The sequence below is a fragment of the Apteryx rowi genome, unplaced genomic scaffold (assembly GCF_003343035.1).
Source record: "Apteryx rowi isolate R43461 unplaced genomic scaffold, aptRow1 scaffold_232, whole genome shotgun sequence".
NCBI lineage: Eukaryota > Metazoa > Chordata > Aves > Apterygiformes > Apterygidae > Apteryx > Apteryx rowi.
In genome coordinates, this window is record NW_020448664.1 from 378,785 (window position 1) to 394,691 (window position 15,907).

The following is a 15,907-nucleotide window of genomic DNA, read 5'->3' on the forward strand; positions in this document are numbered from 1 at the left end:
CACACGTGTGTACATGTCCTGCAAAGCAGGGACTCTATACTTCTGCCCTAGCCTACGCCTCTGTTTGCCCACAAAGAATCTGTCGTCTTTTCTTTCAAATTATCTGATTAATCCCCAGGTTCAGTTCAGAGCACTTGTTCTTAGCCTGAGAAATGGTTATGGGCTAAGAGAAGGTTATTTGCTTCTCTCCTCCAATACAAGGTATTCCCTCTCTCCCCCAATGTAGCTATTGCACCAAACTAGCAGCCTATTCTTTCCTTTAGCCATCCTTCTCAGTGCTCCAGATCCCCCCTCTGCCCCAGTGAGGGGTGTGTGGTGTGCGTGTGCGCACACTCCCAGCTATGTCTTTGTAGAGAAGATGAGAGACAAGGGAAGAGAATTTCCATAACCACCAGCACTTGGAGCACACAATCACCCTCTACTGGAAGTCCAAGCCACAGCCTCTGAACTGATCTCTGCAGGTCCAAGCTACATTACTACCCACTGAGCAGCTTTTGAACCACCGAGTTTGTTGTATTGGCTCTTCATCTTCCAAGGCACAGGCTGCAGAGTTTTCAAAAGTGTTTTGTCATTTACAAGCCAATTTAAGCATTGAAATAGTATTTCCTCAAGCCTCCGAGGCCCTTGCTGGAGACAGTGGAGAACAATTCAGCACTGGCATACACCTTGACCATAGCCTCACTTAGTTAACCAGTGTTCTGTATGTATTGCACTCCTTGTAGACAAGTCTTGCCCTTTTATCACCAACGCCTCTTTGAAACAACCTAATTTGCATCTTCAGAAAGTCTTTTCACTCTCAAACATTCCCAACCAATTAGCCTCTGAATTTTAAATGCTTGTAAATGCAAAAATGTTTTAGAATTGCATCTTGTCGTTGTCTGGATTGTTTGTAGTAATTGTGTAGCTGGTGCTCAGACTGGTACTAGCTGAACTTTGCTAAGGGCTAAGGGTCTAGCACTTCTGTTCTAGATCAGCCCCATTGCCAAACCTGAAAGAGGAACTGTGCAGCCACTTGCATTTCAGTTTGTTTGCTAAAGGCTTGCTGGATACCAAGAAAATAAKGTACCTCATGTCATTCTACAAAGATAAAAAGTTTAAGTAACGGGGTCTACAAAGGAGCACTGAGGAGAATGGCATAGTGCAAAAACAGAAGATCACTTCAGCTGTGTCCTAGCTAGTTACTAGGCTGCTTGACGTGGTGTACTTAGTACCAGTTCATGGCTTAGCTGAAGAGTTGCAAGAGAAAACAGAAGACCCATTTATAACCATGTTCACAGCTTTGTCACATTTCTCTGGTCCAGCGTTGACCCTCTCAGTGAAAAGGAGCCTCCATACTAGTCCATGGAACATCCTCTGCGAGGGAGTCCTAAAAGCCACGACTCTCTCAGCATCAAAACCAAGCTGCTTTCTCCTCCCACGCAAGAAATTCACCCTATGCACTCTTTGGGGATGCCTGTACCAGGTCAGACCAGATAACCTTCCAGCCCTGTACACCTTAGTCTCAGAAAATAGCTGTTATGTCAGGAAACATCATAAATCCCAAAGGGACATGCATTTGATGATGCATCCTTTGTACATCTCAGCCTCCAGCAATCCTCTGCTCCTTCCTGAAACAAAGATGGTATTTTTGCTAATAGCTATTAATGGCTTTTTCTTTCCCCATGAACTTGTCATGCCTTTTAAATCCAGGAAAATTGTTCGTACCCACAATGTATTAAGAGCCTGCCACGAAAAAAGTCCATGTAGGGGAAAAGCTGCAACATGCTATACTCATCTGTTTTGAACCTGCCATCTGGTAGTTTAATTGAATACCCCCAAACCTAAACACTACAGAAAACATTGAATAATCATTCCCTAGTCCACTTCTTTGTCACTCAGCATCACACATCTTTATCATTTAAAATGGGAAAAGATAACAGAATGGATGAATCCCAACCTATTTAATAAGTTTCTGTATGGAAGTTACTTCACATCTCGATTGTTCTTTGTGTATTTCTCTATGCCCTTTTCAGCTTTACTACCTGAACTGTGGCTGTTCCAGCTGCCACCATCCACACCACAGGAGCTGAGAGAAAACTTGCAAATGGGATTCCCCCTTATCCACAAAGCCTTCCAAGAGATCACTTAGGAGATTTTGCCTCATTTCCCCTTGAGCCTTTACCCCCATGGAGCCAGCTGTAACACGCCACTTACCAAATAAAGTAATTTGGACCACAGCAGAAAGGATTAAAGACATTTATAAAAAAAACTAATGTCATATTTACAGACCATTGCCTAAGCATGAAACTTTCCAAATGACAGAAGTCAAGTTTCTGTAATCTAAGTGTACAAAGTGCATGTCTTCCTTCTGCAGCAGAAGACAGGGAGTCTCTCCTTTCCCTTATACCTTTCTGCCTTCAGACAGCGGGAGTAAGGTCTGGATTCAGACTGAAGGAGACAAAACCCAAGCAATGCTGATAGCTGCATTATTCACCAGGGAGACTCTTCGAATAGTAGCTTAGAAGAAAGTGAAGTCAGGAAAAGTGACTCTTGTTTACTCAGACACTCTGGCCATGGATTTCCCTAGGAAAGGGAATCTAGGGTCAATGCCCTAGGGAGATTAGTGGGAAGGAAAGGTTATTCAGCTATTTAATAAATTAACTCTTGGACAGAGTTCAACTACTCCACTTCCTCCACCCCTTTATAAGCTTCTCAGATACATTTGAGTCAGTTTCTGTTTGTAACCCCAGGGTTCTGGGTTCAAAGATGGGCTCCAAAACTGAATCTGACTATCCCAATCAGAGTGGGAGACAAATCCTGTGCTCTCCAAGCCATTAGCTGAGAAAGCTTACACATAGCCCCACACTATCTGTGCCAGGTGGGGACGAAGAGTTTTGGACAGCAAATGAAAACAGTGCCAACAGCAGCCCATTGCATGGAATTAACTACTTGAAATAATGCTGAAACAGAGGCTCTTCTACAGGACTGCTCTCCCCTGCCCTCTCAGGTGGGAAGGCGAGTAGACTCGTTCTGCCAGGACTGTGCTTGAAATGACATCCTGTAACAGGACAAGGCCAAGGAATGTATGGTTAAGAGCCTGGAAAGCTACACGACTGTCCTGCTAGACTACAAAGCACTGATGTGAGTGTGAACAGGAAGGAACAGTGCACAGGGTATGAGATTTTGGGATTATACTGTGTACAAACTCAACACACAGATGCTAATACAGAAGGGAGCAGACATCCACACAGAAAAAACAACGGACAGAGCCCAAGGAAGACTCACTTCAAAAAGCTGCTGTGTAACTCATCCTCCATCAGTATTAAGCACTCCACAGGCTACACACCAGACACTGGTAACTCCATTTCAAAGAGCTATTGCTCAGAGAAGGAAAAGTGGTAGACTCCAGATCCCAGGACTGCTCCCTCTACCAAGTGTAGCTTCCTCTGCTATTTGGAGCAGCAAATTTCTTGGAGACTGCTTTAATCATATCAAGTCATGGTCTTACTCTGAGTCTCTCCCCCCAGGTATCAAGACGCTCTCAAGCTGCCTGTTCCAGGCAACAGCACTATGGCTCAACTTCCCTGCAGAAGAATCTCACTACTGCAAAGTTTTAAGTGCCTTTCAAGTGCAAAGACCGTTCATATCACTTTGTTCGTTTGCTACAGTTGCCCTTCATTTCTTTTCCATCCCACACATGTACCACCTTGATGTATTCAGAAAGCATTTATATCCTTGCCAGCCTAGCTTAACAAACATTGAGATCTTCCTGTTCTCTTGTAGATGGGCACTACTCCTGATATTCTAGCAGCTTCCTTCTCAACTCCTACTATAATTTGAATTAACCTTGGCCCACCTCACTGCCTAGTACCAGTAGTGAGAATGGATGGACATTCACTACTTCTGAGATGCAGCTCCCTATCAATGCATAAAGTCACATGCACTGATCCATTGTCAGAAAAGAAAGATACACCTGAAAGTGAACAAATTGGTAGAAAGCTCCTGCCCCCTTACATGCAGGCAGGTTTTGAGTTTGGCTGAGAAGAGACATATTTGGCTCTTTGGAGGCCAGAAAGCCAAATATCCCCAAGCACAAGTGATACAGTGCCCTTTTGTGGCAGCTATTGGAATTACACATTTACATCAGACACCCCAGGTTTTCGGTCGCGGATCTCAAGTTCCAGTCCCTCTGTGGCAACAGTCTTTACTCCTCTCGTCACCTCTTCAGCGCTTGCTCTTCACTTGTGAGCTGCTTGTCACTGGCTGCAGGAAAAAGGAGAAGAGAGTTTGCCTTCATTCCCCTCTCAGAGTGAAAAGGGAGCTGGAAGAACACGTGGCCAGCTCCTTCCCTGCTGCGATCTGGAGCATTTCAGGCGGATGATTAGGAACAGCACCCACCTGCCAGCTCCCCTCCCCCATCCTGTACCCTCACCATAGGGGCAAACCTGGCTGCAACCCCATTCTGTAGAAGAGGAAGAAACCTTTCAGGAGCATATCCAAGAATAACTGTGCTCTGTAATTGCTCTAGTAATAAAGTACCACTCTGCTGTACTATGGGTTAAACAGCTTATCAAGCAAATCCAGATCAACCAGAAGGCAGAGTCACTGACAAATTACAGAGCTATGAAACTACAGTCAGGATCCATGCCCTCCTCAAGCAAGTCAATTTTATTCCTTAAAATTCAGGGAGCAATTAAGATCGGCCCTTGCTAACTGTCAAAACAAGATGGTTTGAGCCAGACCATGCCAGGGACTACTCACAGTCACAAGCTCTTGCCAGGGATCTCTGGAGTGGGGAGGCCTCCCACTTTGGCTCGTTTGTACAGTTCTTCAGTGCACAGCTCCTCTGCTCCCTCATGCTTGCGCTTTGGAGAAGCCTGGTCAGATTGTGGTAGTCTCATCACTGTATAGGAAGAAAAGTCTTTGCAACATTTCCTCCAGCCTTAGATCTCCTCACAGGTACACCCTGGGTTTCTAATGTACCACAGAGCTGGGGGACAGGAGAATTGCATTGTACAAGCACAGGAAGATGTTGTCACAGCCTCCTTGAGGGTTCACTTTTGACAAATTTCATTAAAGGCAGGATAACTAAGACCCTCAGAACAAACCCAAAGGTGTTCTCCTTTGCTGGGGAACAGCTTAATTATATCTAACTAGCCCTACAGTGATCTGCACTGCTCCATTAAGTGGTTGTGTAGGATCCCAAACAGGCCATTAAAGATTCATTTTAGTGAATTCCTATTCTGCAGCTCTTTTAGGAATGGTCACTGCAGAGTTTTGAAGAAAGCCTAAAGTAAGGTGAATATGATCTGTTTTCCTAGCTGCACATCCTCCCCTCATTAGAAGAGAATTTTACTCTCCTGCCCACAGCCTCTAAGTCCCCATGAAACTATCTCAGAAGTTCACAAATAGCTCCAACTCACCTGTACTTGTACTGCTGCTCTGCCCTAAAGCTGGGTCTGCAACTTGGCCACTGAGATCTTCCACACAAGGGACTGATGCCAATAAGCCTAGAGAAGGAAAGCAAGAGGATCACAGTTGAGAAACAAGAAACTTGGTGGGGGTAGGGGGAGAGAACAAGAGCCCTTCCCATTGACACACCTAGTGATTGTCAACACTATCAGTACACAATCAGTACATCCATATTCCCAATGACCAGAAGGAGTTCAGAGCTCTGCTCATCAGTGCTGGCCACAAGCACCATGATCTAGCAGCATGTTCATTTAGGATGTTCTGCCTAGTTTTTCCAAAGTGAAGAATGGACCATCAGCAGCACAGGGATTAAACAGGACCTTGTGTCATCACCAACTCTCAAAAGACTAATCAAATCCCACTTTGACCTGTCTAAGAGCTCGGTGTAGGCTTTCCCTGGAAACACAGACTCAGAACAGCTTTCAACATGGACTCCTTCCTCTTGCAAGGACTGGCCAGGGACACAGGTGCTATGTATTTTACATCATGACCCTCCTCCCAGCATCTTGTCTGCTGTTAAAGCCAGTCTCATACAGATGTAGGTACTTACACAGTCCCCTATAGCGTGACAGCTGCTGGTAGATCTGCTTCATGCGTTCAATGTTCAGCCGGCTGGTCTCTGCATGGTTCACCATGGGCTTGGGGTAGTCCACCCCAATGATGCACTTGGCTGCCTTCTGCACAGACTCTGGGGCATTCCAGGGTTCATAGATATACCGTGAAGGGAAGCCCTTTAGTTTGGGCAGATACCGCCTACAGCGCAAGTAAAATGATGCACAAACATCACTTACAGAGCAGCAATGCAGGGTTCACAATGCACAGGAAGTGCCATGCACCTGCCAGCTACTGAACAACTTCAGCTTGGAGATCAAGCAAGAAGGAAGCTCCAGTCACATTACTTACTTAACGTAGTCACCACTGGGGTCTGTGCGACGTCCAAAGCCCACAGGGCAGTAACAGTGGAAGAACTGCTGGAAGAATGCACTGCACGAAAGCCACATCCAGCTGCCTGCATTTACACTGAAATCTGCATCCAGCAATAACTCATCAAATACCTGCAGCAATTGGAAGAAAAGGCAGTGAGAGCTGCCACAAATTCCTGTCTGAAGAAGGAAGAACCAAGAAGCTATTACAGATGGCAGGCATTGAGCTGTCTGAGAACACCTCCTAGGAAGCAGAAGAGCAACAAAGAGGTGATCTGCTGGCTGAAGCCAGCCAGCTGGTCAATATATCTCACTTCCTGACATTTTCACATAGGGAGGCACTGTCTGCTCACACTGATAAAATGCTGGCTAATGTTTCATGCAGCTACAGATTAAAATCACTGCTTAGTGTTACAGCAATCCTTGAGTATTGATCCTAACCTGGGAGACCTATGAAGTGCAAAGCACTGACCCTGGAAAGTTGACAGATGCTGCACAGAAGAACAAGGACCAAACAAGAAGGAAAAGCCCTTCTGAGGGTCCCAGAGCTCACTGCCCATATCTTGAGAAGCAGCCAGGTTTCAGCAGTATACTTGCATGCATGCAGGGAAGTTGTGCTTTTTACATCTGATCCTAAGATACACTTTCAGCTTTGTAAGAAGATGCCTCTGCTTCTGTTTTTTTTTGCATTGGTCTTACGTATACCTGATAGTTTTCAGCTGTCTGACCTTTCAAATGTCCCAAAGGGTGGTCTTTTACCTCTTTCCTTGAGGGACTCTAGACTCAGATTTCAGACATGGAGCCTTCCCTGACCAGCATGGTGATGGATTACACAAAGAGGAGAAAGGTCCAGTTACAAAAAGCCATGGAACTTGCAAAGATGAACTGAGAGCACTTTTACATGAAAAAAATAACAAAGCCCCCCAAACCCCAGTCCATATTTACCAGTGGGTCCCACTAATTTTTACTTAGGGGTATTGAAGACTATCTTTACTAGCCCTCATGGCAGAAGGCAGCAAGAAGTCAGGCTGCTGGCAGGCCAAGAGCCCACTAGCAAATCTTCCACACAACTTCTACGTGCCAAGTGAAAGCCATATCTGCATTCCCATCCTTGCAGGGAGTGCCAGGGAGACTTTGTTTTCCTTATGGTCTCCTGCAAGCCTCTGGAAATGCCAGACTCACCCTGACTCCTGACTCCCAGCTGATCCAGAGGTCGCCCCTGGTCAGGAAGCAGGCCACAGCATGCCTGGCCAGATGGTGGATCCACCCTTCCTGTCTCAGTTGGGTCATGATTGCATCAATCCAAGGGAAGCCTGTCTTGCCCTCTGCCCACTTTGCCAAGGCTTCAGGGTTCCTGTCCCAGGGGATCTGGATGCAGATGGGGTTCCCCTCCATGCGATCAAACTTAGGGTTGTTGGTGGCTGCTGTGTAAAAAAATTCCCGCCAGAGGAGCTGTCCATACAGAGAGAGGGGGGGCGTGCTGTTGCGCTTCACCTGTGGAGGAGGGCACAAGGGTATTCAGAGAGGGGAGGACTGACTTCATTAAACTGAGCTGTAAGCCATTCATACGTTCGTACACATGATTCTCAAGTCAGTTACTGGCAGCTGCCATAAAGAAGTTCAATTTCAGTTCATACTTCACCAGAAATCCCAGCTGGTAAAGTTAGCTCATGAGTTTTAACTCATTCAGTACAACAAAAGCGATTTGAACCACCAATAACAACTAACAATAAAAAGCTCTACATAGCTGATGACCCAGGAGTCCAGGCTGAAGAACAGGATCAGCAGATTGACAGTCTGCTCAACTACATACAGGAGAATCACTTTTTCTCACCCAAGAGCCTCTTCTGTAGCAGCAACAAGCAATGTATGCTTCTGGATTTCCTTTTGTCTTACCTTCTTATACAGCTCCCAGAGACGATAGTAAAATAAGCGGCAGGACAAGCAGCCAAAACGCAGGTAGGGACTCAGTCCTGTAGGGCTGGCCAGCAATGAATTGGCATTCATCCTTGGTCTTTCGTAATTTGCAACCCATGCCTAGACACATTCAGGAGAAATGAGGCAAAGAAAACCAAACCTGTCAGACACTGCTATGAACAGGCCTCTTTGAAGGTGGTGAGGTCACTCAGGTCTCTTCTATTCACTTCCAGCCACTGCTGGGAGAGATGTCCAGTGGGCAATTCCAACCCCCACACCCCAATTCAAGGAATGCAAAACACTTGCTCTACAAGGATTTGAGCCAGTTAGTAATTTTGGCTCAAAAAAGGACTAAATTTGCATTGCATGCCTCAGCTAATAACCCCAAGATCTCCTAGGGACACATGCTAACACAATTGTTTATATCCAAGCATGCCTGTCTTTAGTGTGTGGAATAAGATAATCTGAGAAAGTTCAGAGCTGCTTGCTGTGCAAGTTGATGATGAAGGTTTATTCTTTCTTCAACACCAGAATTTATACTTTGTGTTCTACAAATGTCACCAAGCCGTCTGGCATTAAAAAGACACAAACGGTTTTAAAGTGAGCCATACCTCTCCACCTGGGACACCTTTCATTAATATTGTTTGCCTCACACACACTATGATGAAAAGCACAAGGACCACAGAAGGGATCTGGGTATTTCAGCAAGGGTCTAAAGGAATACCAATTAGTGAGACAGCATAAGACAGATGTACAATGGGAAGGCATTCTTTTGTGAGCGCATACCCCTACAAATACCTCACGCAGACAAGAGCAGATGGTATGCAGTGTGCAGCATGGACTGAGCAACTTTATAGGAGATTCTCCAAGTCTGCACTCCTCTAAGGGAAATGGAAGGAGAAATAGCAAGGAAAAAGAGTCCCATGTGCTTCTCACAACAGCATAATTAACACACAGTTCTACTTTTCTGAGTTTGGTGTAGCCTAGAAGTGGAGTTCCCTGTTCTACACACAACACAAGATCAGGAGTACTGCATCAGTATCAGATTCCCCTGCTGCAGGTGAATACTGCAACTGCTGCTAGAAAAAGCAAGAAAAGAGGGCAATGGCCTATGCTCAATAATTTTTATTTAGGGCCACTGCCTGCAGGAATGACCACTTGAATAACACGGGTTACCTTTCTTTCCAAATGTTTATCCAGCCGTGCCAAGGCTTCTGTCTCCCCTCCTTGCCAAACTGCAGGGGCAAGACCATCTGTGGGGAAACCTGAGGGAAAGAATTTGGTATGATTTGAAGGCAATTCTAGACAAAAGGAACAGATGAAATTAAGCATGAGTAACAGCAAGACATGCTGAATACTGTAGTATTTAGTTGAGCTACCTAACATGGCTTACTTGCTGCTCTAGTCCTTCTACAGCAGGCAAATCACTTGGACCATGGGGAAAGCCTGTTCACAATGTTGCAGTACAAGAGCCTGTCCCTGCAATGTTTCAGGCAGCCTTTTGGGGACTTCCCCTATTGCTCACACATTGGCACCCTTGTGAATTAGTGTTACCCACAGGGCCCTGCTCCAAGGGCCAGAACAGCTGGCAGAAGGAACATCTGCCCCACAGGTTTGGCTTACAAAATACCGTGCCACAGCTACCAGCAGCTCACTAGAGAGCCTGCTGAGGCTCCTGTTTTTCTGACACATGGTGCTGGGAAAGATGCTGGAATAGATGCTGGAATAGCGCTGAAGAGCTACATTTCATTAGTTTCCAGAACCAATGCAACAGGAGAAGCAACAATGCAGTTTCCCTGCACTGCTCTAGGCTCATAGCAGAGCTTCCCCTGGCGGCAAGCAGAGCACTGTAAGATTGCCTGCAGTCTCACATTAGGTCGGACAATAAGGAAAGATGATCTGCCAAGGACTTGCAACCCTCAGGGTACTCCTGTTGTGAAGCCTTCCTTTCCCATGACTGCTTAAACTGGGCCTCAAGGTGCCAAGTGATACTCCTAGGAAACTGGTGTCAAGCCTCCAGCATCACATGCACGCAGACAATATTCTGCATTAACCCTTAATTTCCTTGCATTTAAATTCAGATCCTTGATACAGGCCTCAAATTCTTCACGCTGCACCACTCTATTCATCCTCCTCCAAGAGAGAAAAAAAAAAAAAAAAAAAAAAAAAAAAAGCATCTAGGAAGGAGGAAACAAACCCTAACTTCCCAAGAACCAAAAGGCATAGCAGGATGGATGAAAGTAATTGCAGTAGCATCATCTTTTGTCTCATTAAGCTCCCAAATTGGTGCTGCTTGGAAACAAGTGAGTGAAGTGGTCTGAACCTGGCACATGGTTAGCTCACCTCTTCAGATCTATTACACAACCTGCCAGAGACAGTAATAGGAAGGAAGCAGCTGGTGTGGACATGAGACACTGATTAACAGTGGTTACATGTTCAGAATAGCAGAGAGAACACTAGGACAGATGCAGAGCATTTCAGAGCAATGTTAAAGGGGATGCTGCTCTCTGTATGACTGTAGCGCAAGGGGAAGCATTCTGTTTTCACAGACTCCAGCACTCTCTAGCAATCAAATGCTGCTTCCACAGCTAGGGGCAACCCAGATCAGATGAGAACACTGGAGTTGTCCTGGGTGCATGCCAGCCATCAGAAACACATTTCAGTGGAGCCCGTTTCTGCTGGCAGTTAACCCTTGCCTTCACTCTAAACACATACCCAGCTCCTCCAGGGATGGGACTCCATACACATCATCATGGTTCTCCTGTATGTCCACTTTACATGTTTCCATCTGCTGGCTTATTATGCTGCTCACTGGCTTCTTTGGGAGCTCCATACGGCTAATGATGGCCTGGAAACGCTTGTAGGTGAGGGGTGGTTTGTGGCCATTCAGCTCAATTATTCTGGAGACAAAATAAATGAGATGACATTTACAACACAGCCTTGCTCCCACAGAAGAGACAAGGGAATAACAGCTAAACTGCATCCTGCTACCTCAGTTCAGGATAGCTTTTCACTTTCGGTACAGAAATCCTGTACAGATCTAGGTTTCTACTGATGCGTCCCTCAAAGGGATATTAAACAAACACACAACAAAAAACCCCAACTGCATACTAATCCATCTCCATGGAAAATACAACAAAACAACCACAGCTGAATCAGGCTTAGCATCACGTCTCTCCCAGAGCTCTTCATATCAATCCCCTGTATGAAACCTCAATCTGATTGCTCCCCGTCCCCCCAAGATGACAAATCCCTGACCTGCATCTGCTTCTCCCCACCCCTTGAGATATCCTGTCTGTCCTTATTTCCTCCCCTCCCAACACAAGTAGTCCCATTGTATTACTGACCTCTCCTCCACCAATCTCAGATGAGACAAATCCTAGTTTACATCTTTCCTCTCCCTCCTTGTGCTCAGAGAAATCCCCTTTCCTCCCCAACCCTGTAAGGTCATGAGCAGACCTGTCAGATCATGCCAGGGAAAAGGCAGCAAGACAGTCACAGTTCCCCTCTCCTCTACATCACTAAGCATCCACAGCCTGCTAGGACCATGCAGTCTTATCTTCCTTGGGACACTGAGCACAGAGGCCTCAGAGAAACCTCCTGGCCAAGGTAGGTTTCCCCATGATAATTTTAACCTGAGCTCCTGCAGGGAGGGGAAGGAGTTAACAGCAAAGCAGACGGCACAGGGATCGCCAGCATTACATAAAGCTGAGGCAGCCAGTCCCACAGCTCACACACAAGCTGCAGCAGAGCAGCCTTCTCCACCCATTAGTCAACAGCTTATGCAAGGGGCTGGGCTTAAAGCCCAGTGTTTCAGCAGACGTGGAGCATTTCAGCAGGCGCCATGTGCCTCCCCTTCCCCCAATAACTGCACGTGTAGCAAGGAGGAGCAACATGCTGGCCCACAGCCTTCCCGAGCCATTCCTCACGTGTGCTCTATAGTGACCTAGCTTCCCTGCTCAACATAGCAACAGCAAAATGGGAAGCTGTGCCCTGCTCTGCATGTCCCTGCTGCTGTTGCTTCCATCTAGGCCATGCGCGAACCAGGAGCCCAGGCCACCTACACACTGTGAGGAGAAAAAAAAGGGAACCTTTAAAAGAGGCAGCACAGTTGCAAAGATTAAAGAGATTTCAAATGAAGCTTCCTGCAGTTTCCTCTCATTTTTCTATGTAATAAACTGTATGTATTTGGAGAAAAAGACACTAATGAGCAGGGTAAGGAGGGTCATCAGGGTGTGCAGAGAACATGAAGAACAGTAAGTTTAGTGTAAGACTCTAAACATGATCACTGTGTGGCTCAGCACCCTCTTCCACTCTTCCAAGCAAAGGTACTGAGGGAAGCCCTATAGGCAACATGTTCTGTCCTGTTTCTTCACACCAGAAAGCATCTCCTACACTTTCACAGACATGGTTTTTGGCTAGCTGTCTCTGTGTACTATACCTGGGATGCTAACAGACCATGAACTCTCATGAATACTACCCACCAGAACTTCCCTGCTGCTTGCTCTGAACACTGGGACCTCAAACAAAACCATCAGTTCATAAGGATCGCTGAAAGATCACCATTGCTGCCAGAAGGAAAACGAGGCCTTTTCAGTTACAGCAAGCACTTGAGATAGGCTTGCATGTTTTCAGAGGAGTTCAGTATCCTGAGATGAAAATGTGACAGAGCTGCAGTGTTTGCCCTGAGACGCTTGGGACAGGAGGAGGAGCTGCTTCTTTAACATTACCTTTTTTTTCAGTCCTCTTCCACAGATCTGCTTATGCTGCACCTCACTCCGAGATACACACTATTATATCACGCCTGAGATCCACAGCTAAAGCTTTTGCAAACAGACAGTAATTTGGACCAAATCGCTGTGATTTGCAGGTGGAGGCCTGTGTTCTCATTTGGCATCCTCAAGAATTTAAACATGAGTGAAATAACCTACTACGTCTCCTAAACTCCTAAATAGCCAGTTATGGGATCTGGGACACAAATCTTCCCAAGAGATGGAACTAGGACAACTTGTGCATTTTACAACACTTGACACTGGCATCATGCAACAAAATTTGAACCTTTTACAATATTGTTGTGACAAAAAATATCAAATATCATCAGGTATTGTGATGTTGTTCAGCCCTTTGTACAAGGTGTTGCAGAAGAAGCCAGAGTCCCATAGGCACGGGTCCTTTCCCTCTCCTTAGCTTCCTTCTAACCCAGGCAGTAGTCTCACAGGACTGACTCTCATGGCAGACTGGGCCACAAAGCAACAACAGGACCTTCCCCAGGATTTAATGCTCCTGTTTCATCCCATCTTCTCCAGCACAATTCACAGTCTACACCTGTGGCAGTTCTGCTCAAAGAAAACTGGAAGAATAATGCAGAGGAGTAGAGCTGCTTTATTCATCATACAATACCTGACCTTTCTGGTATCAGTGAGCACACGTAAAATTGCAGTGCTACCAGAGTAGTGATATATTGCCCAGCATTATCTGACAGTGGCCAGTTGTTTTTGATTATCACATAACAACACTTTACCTCAGAAAGGAGAGCAACCAAACCTGACCAAACACAGTTCTGGCACCGCTAGGGTTATACGGTATCCTACAGTCATCCAGGACAGACACAGCATTTATAGATATCAAATGCACAAACCACAGGCATCAGCTTCTGACTCAAGCCTCCGTGGCAGTGCCCCAGTGGGATGGCTACCAGTCTGGAGAAAGCAGCTTTCTTCAGAAACATGACACCTCAGCTAGCTTGTAAATAACAGGGCCCCGTTCTGTCAGGGGACCGAATGTGCTCCCACCTGCTTCTTCCCGTGCAGAAGAGCTGGCTGCCAACACTTGGCAAGCAGGCTGTTCCACAATGTACCAGACCACCAATTCACATATACTATTCAGTTAGCCTTTGTCAGCTTATGCAATTGTTCTGATCTAAATCCTTTCTCCAGAGAGCTCGCGTAGGGCTGTGCACACATAAGACAAGCAGCTTTTCTTCAGATTCACAGAGAAGATGGAGAATAACCTACAGATATGCCATATAACAGACACTGGACAAAGGATGAATTAATCCACTCCCACAGAATCATGCACACAAGCGTGTGAAAGACAGAGTGCCTTGACCAGAGGCTAAGTATCAGTGCAGGGAGAAAACACCTGATGCTAAATCACCATGCAAGACAAACAAGGGTAATATGATTCAACAGATACAAGTCAGAAGCTTTTTAGATGGAAAACAAAACAGTTTTTGGTATAGTGTAACTATCCATTACAGAACTGCCAGGGTATGCAAACCTCCCCAGTGCTTAGTTCCTTTAAGTCAGTACACACTCCTATTAAAAGGCATTTAATTATAATTTCAACCACATGCTAGAATGTTTGGTGTAAAACAGCTCTTGATGCATATTACAAAAACAAACTCACAATGCTCCTTTCTGGCCTGAACTGCTCTGCCCAAAATGACCCAGGATGCCCAGGATTATGGAAACCACAACACTGACCACCAGCAAGCAGACTACAGAGGATTTAGATCCTGAGGAAGGAAAACCAGGCAGAGAAAGGACAAAACAAGTTGTCAGCTGGAAGTTGTCAGACAGAATAATTGTCAAGTAAAGGCTTTGAGCAGGCTAAGCTGATACCTACAAGATTATCTTTTCTGTCTGACTTCTAGAATCTGAACATAGCTAATCTTGACTGGGAATTCTTAGATTTTTTTAGGAGTATTTTCCAACACTGATGCTGTTTTTTCTATAGCCCTTTCTTTGTTTTGGGACAGAAGGAGGGGAGAAGCTCTGATCATCACACAGCTGCATCAGCAGTGCCAAAGAGAAACACATTGCGACCTTCCTACCGGGCATAAAAGTGGCCAAATTCACAAGCTAACTGAATAGGCTCTTTGTAAATGTTAGAAAGGAGCTGCTGCTGATGGTAGCAGGGACACACTGCTGGGAAAGAGAGAGAGACTACTGGAATCACATAGGTAGAAGTGAAGCATCAGACTGTTTGTTTAAAACCAGGCCTGACAGTCTCATTGGAAAATTGGTTAAAGGAAGATGAGAAGTAAGACAACAACACTGGGTTACAAATCATATAGGAGAAAGTAGGCTGGGCATAGGGATGACACATGCCTTGAGTTAAAGACTGGATAGTAAGCCTGTAGGGCAATATACTTGGTCTGACAAACTTTTAGGAGAAATACAGTATTAGAAATATACTACCACCCACTGAGAAAGCTCAGAGAGGCCAAGAACCAGGAAATACCATAGTAACTGGAGACTTCAACTACCTCCACACAGATTGGGTAAACGTCACACTCCAAGGCCTGGCAACAACAATTTTTTCTAGATGCTATAAATGACTTCCACAGAGAAATTAATCAAGAACCCACAAGAAGGAGAGGCAATTCATAATTTCGTCCTCAGCACTGGGCAAGATCTAGTTGAAAGTGTTATTTAATCACTGGCCTACTCTAACCATGACTGTGGCTTCTGTCAGTTTAACATCCTTGCAGTAGCAACAAAACTATAATGGCTTTTATTTCAAGAAGGGATCTGCATATAGATAATGAAGCTTGCTAAGCAAGAGGAGGAAGCCAAAAGGGCAAAATGCAGACAAGCAGCACAGAGATTATT

The 15,907-nt window shown here is 45.5% G+C and overlaps 1 protein-coding gene across 2 annotated transcripts in view; it reads right to left on the reverse strand.

The window, feature by feature from the left end:
- Positions 1-2,219: 2,219 nt before the first annotated feature.
- CRY2 (cryptochrome circadian regulator 2) overlaps positions 2,220-15,907 on the reverse strand; it is a 28,142-nt gene continuing 14,454 nt past the window's right edge. For both annotated transcript variants that reach the window (XM_026065846.1, XM_026065847.1), the window contains 9 exons: positions 11,007-11,191; positions 9,468-9,556; positions 8,271-8,411; positions 7,557-7,868; positions 6,355-6,506; positions 6,002-6,204; positions 5,403-5,489; positions 4,741-4,882; positions 2,220-4,242 (listed from right to left, as the gene is read on the reverse strand). In XM_026065846.1, the coding sequence (XP_025921631.1) occupies positions 4,743-4,882; positions 5,403-5,489; positions 6,002-6,204; positions 6,355-6,506; positions 7,557-7,868; positions 8,271-8,411; positions 9,468-9,556; positions 11,007-11,191 (1,309 nt within the window). In that variant the 3' untranslated portion in view covers positions 2,220-4,242; positions 4,741-4,742. The remainder of the gene's footprint in view (positions 4,243-4,740; positions 4,883-5,402; positions 5,490-6,001; positions 6,205-6,354; positions 6,507-7,556; positions 7,869-8,270; positions 8,412-9,467; positions 9,557-11,006; positions 11,192-15,907) is intronic.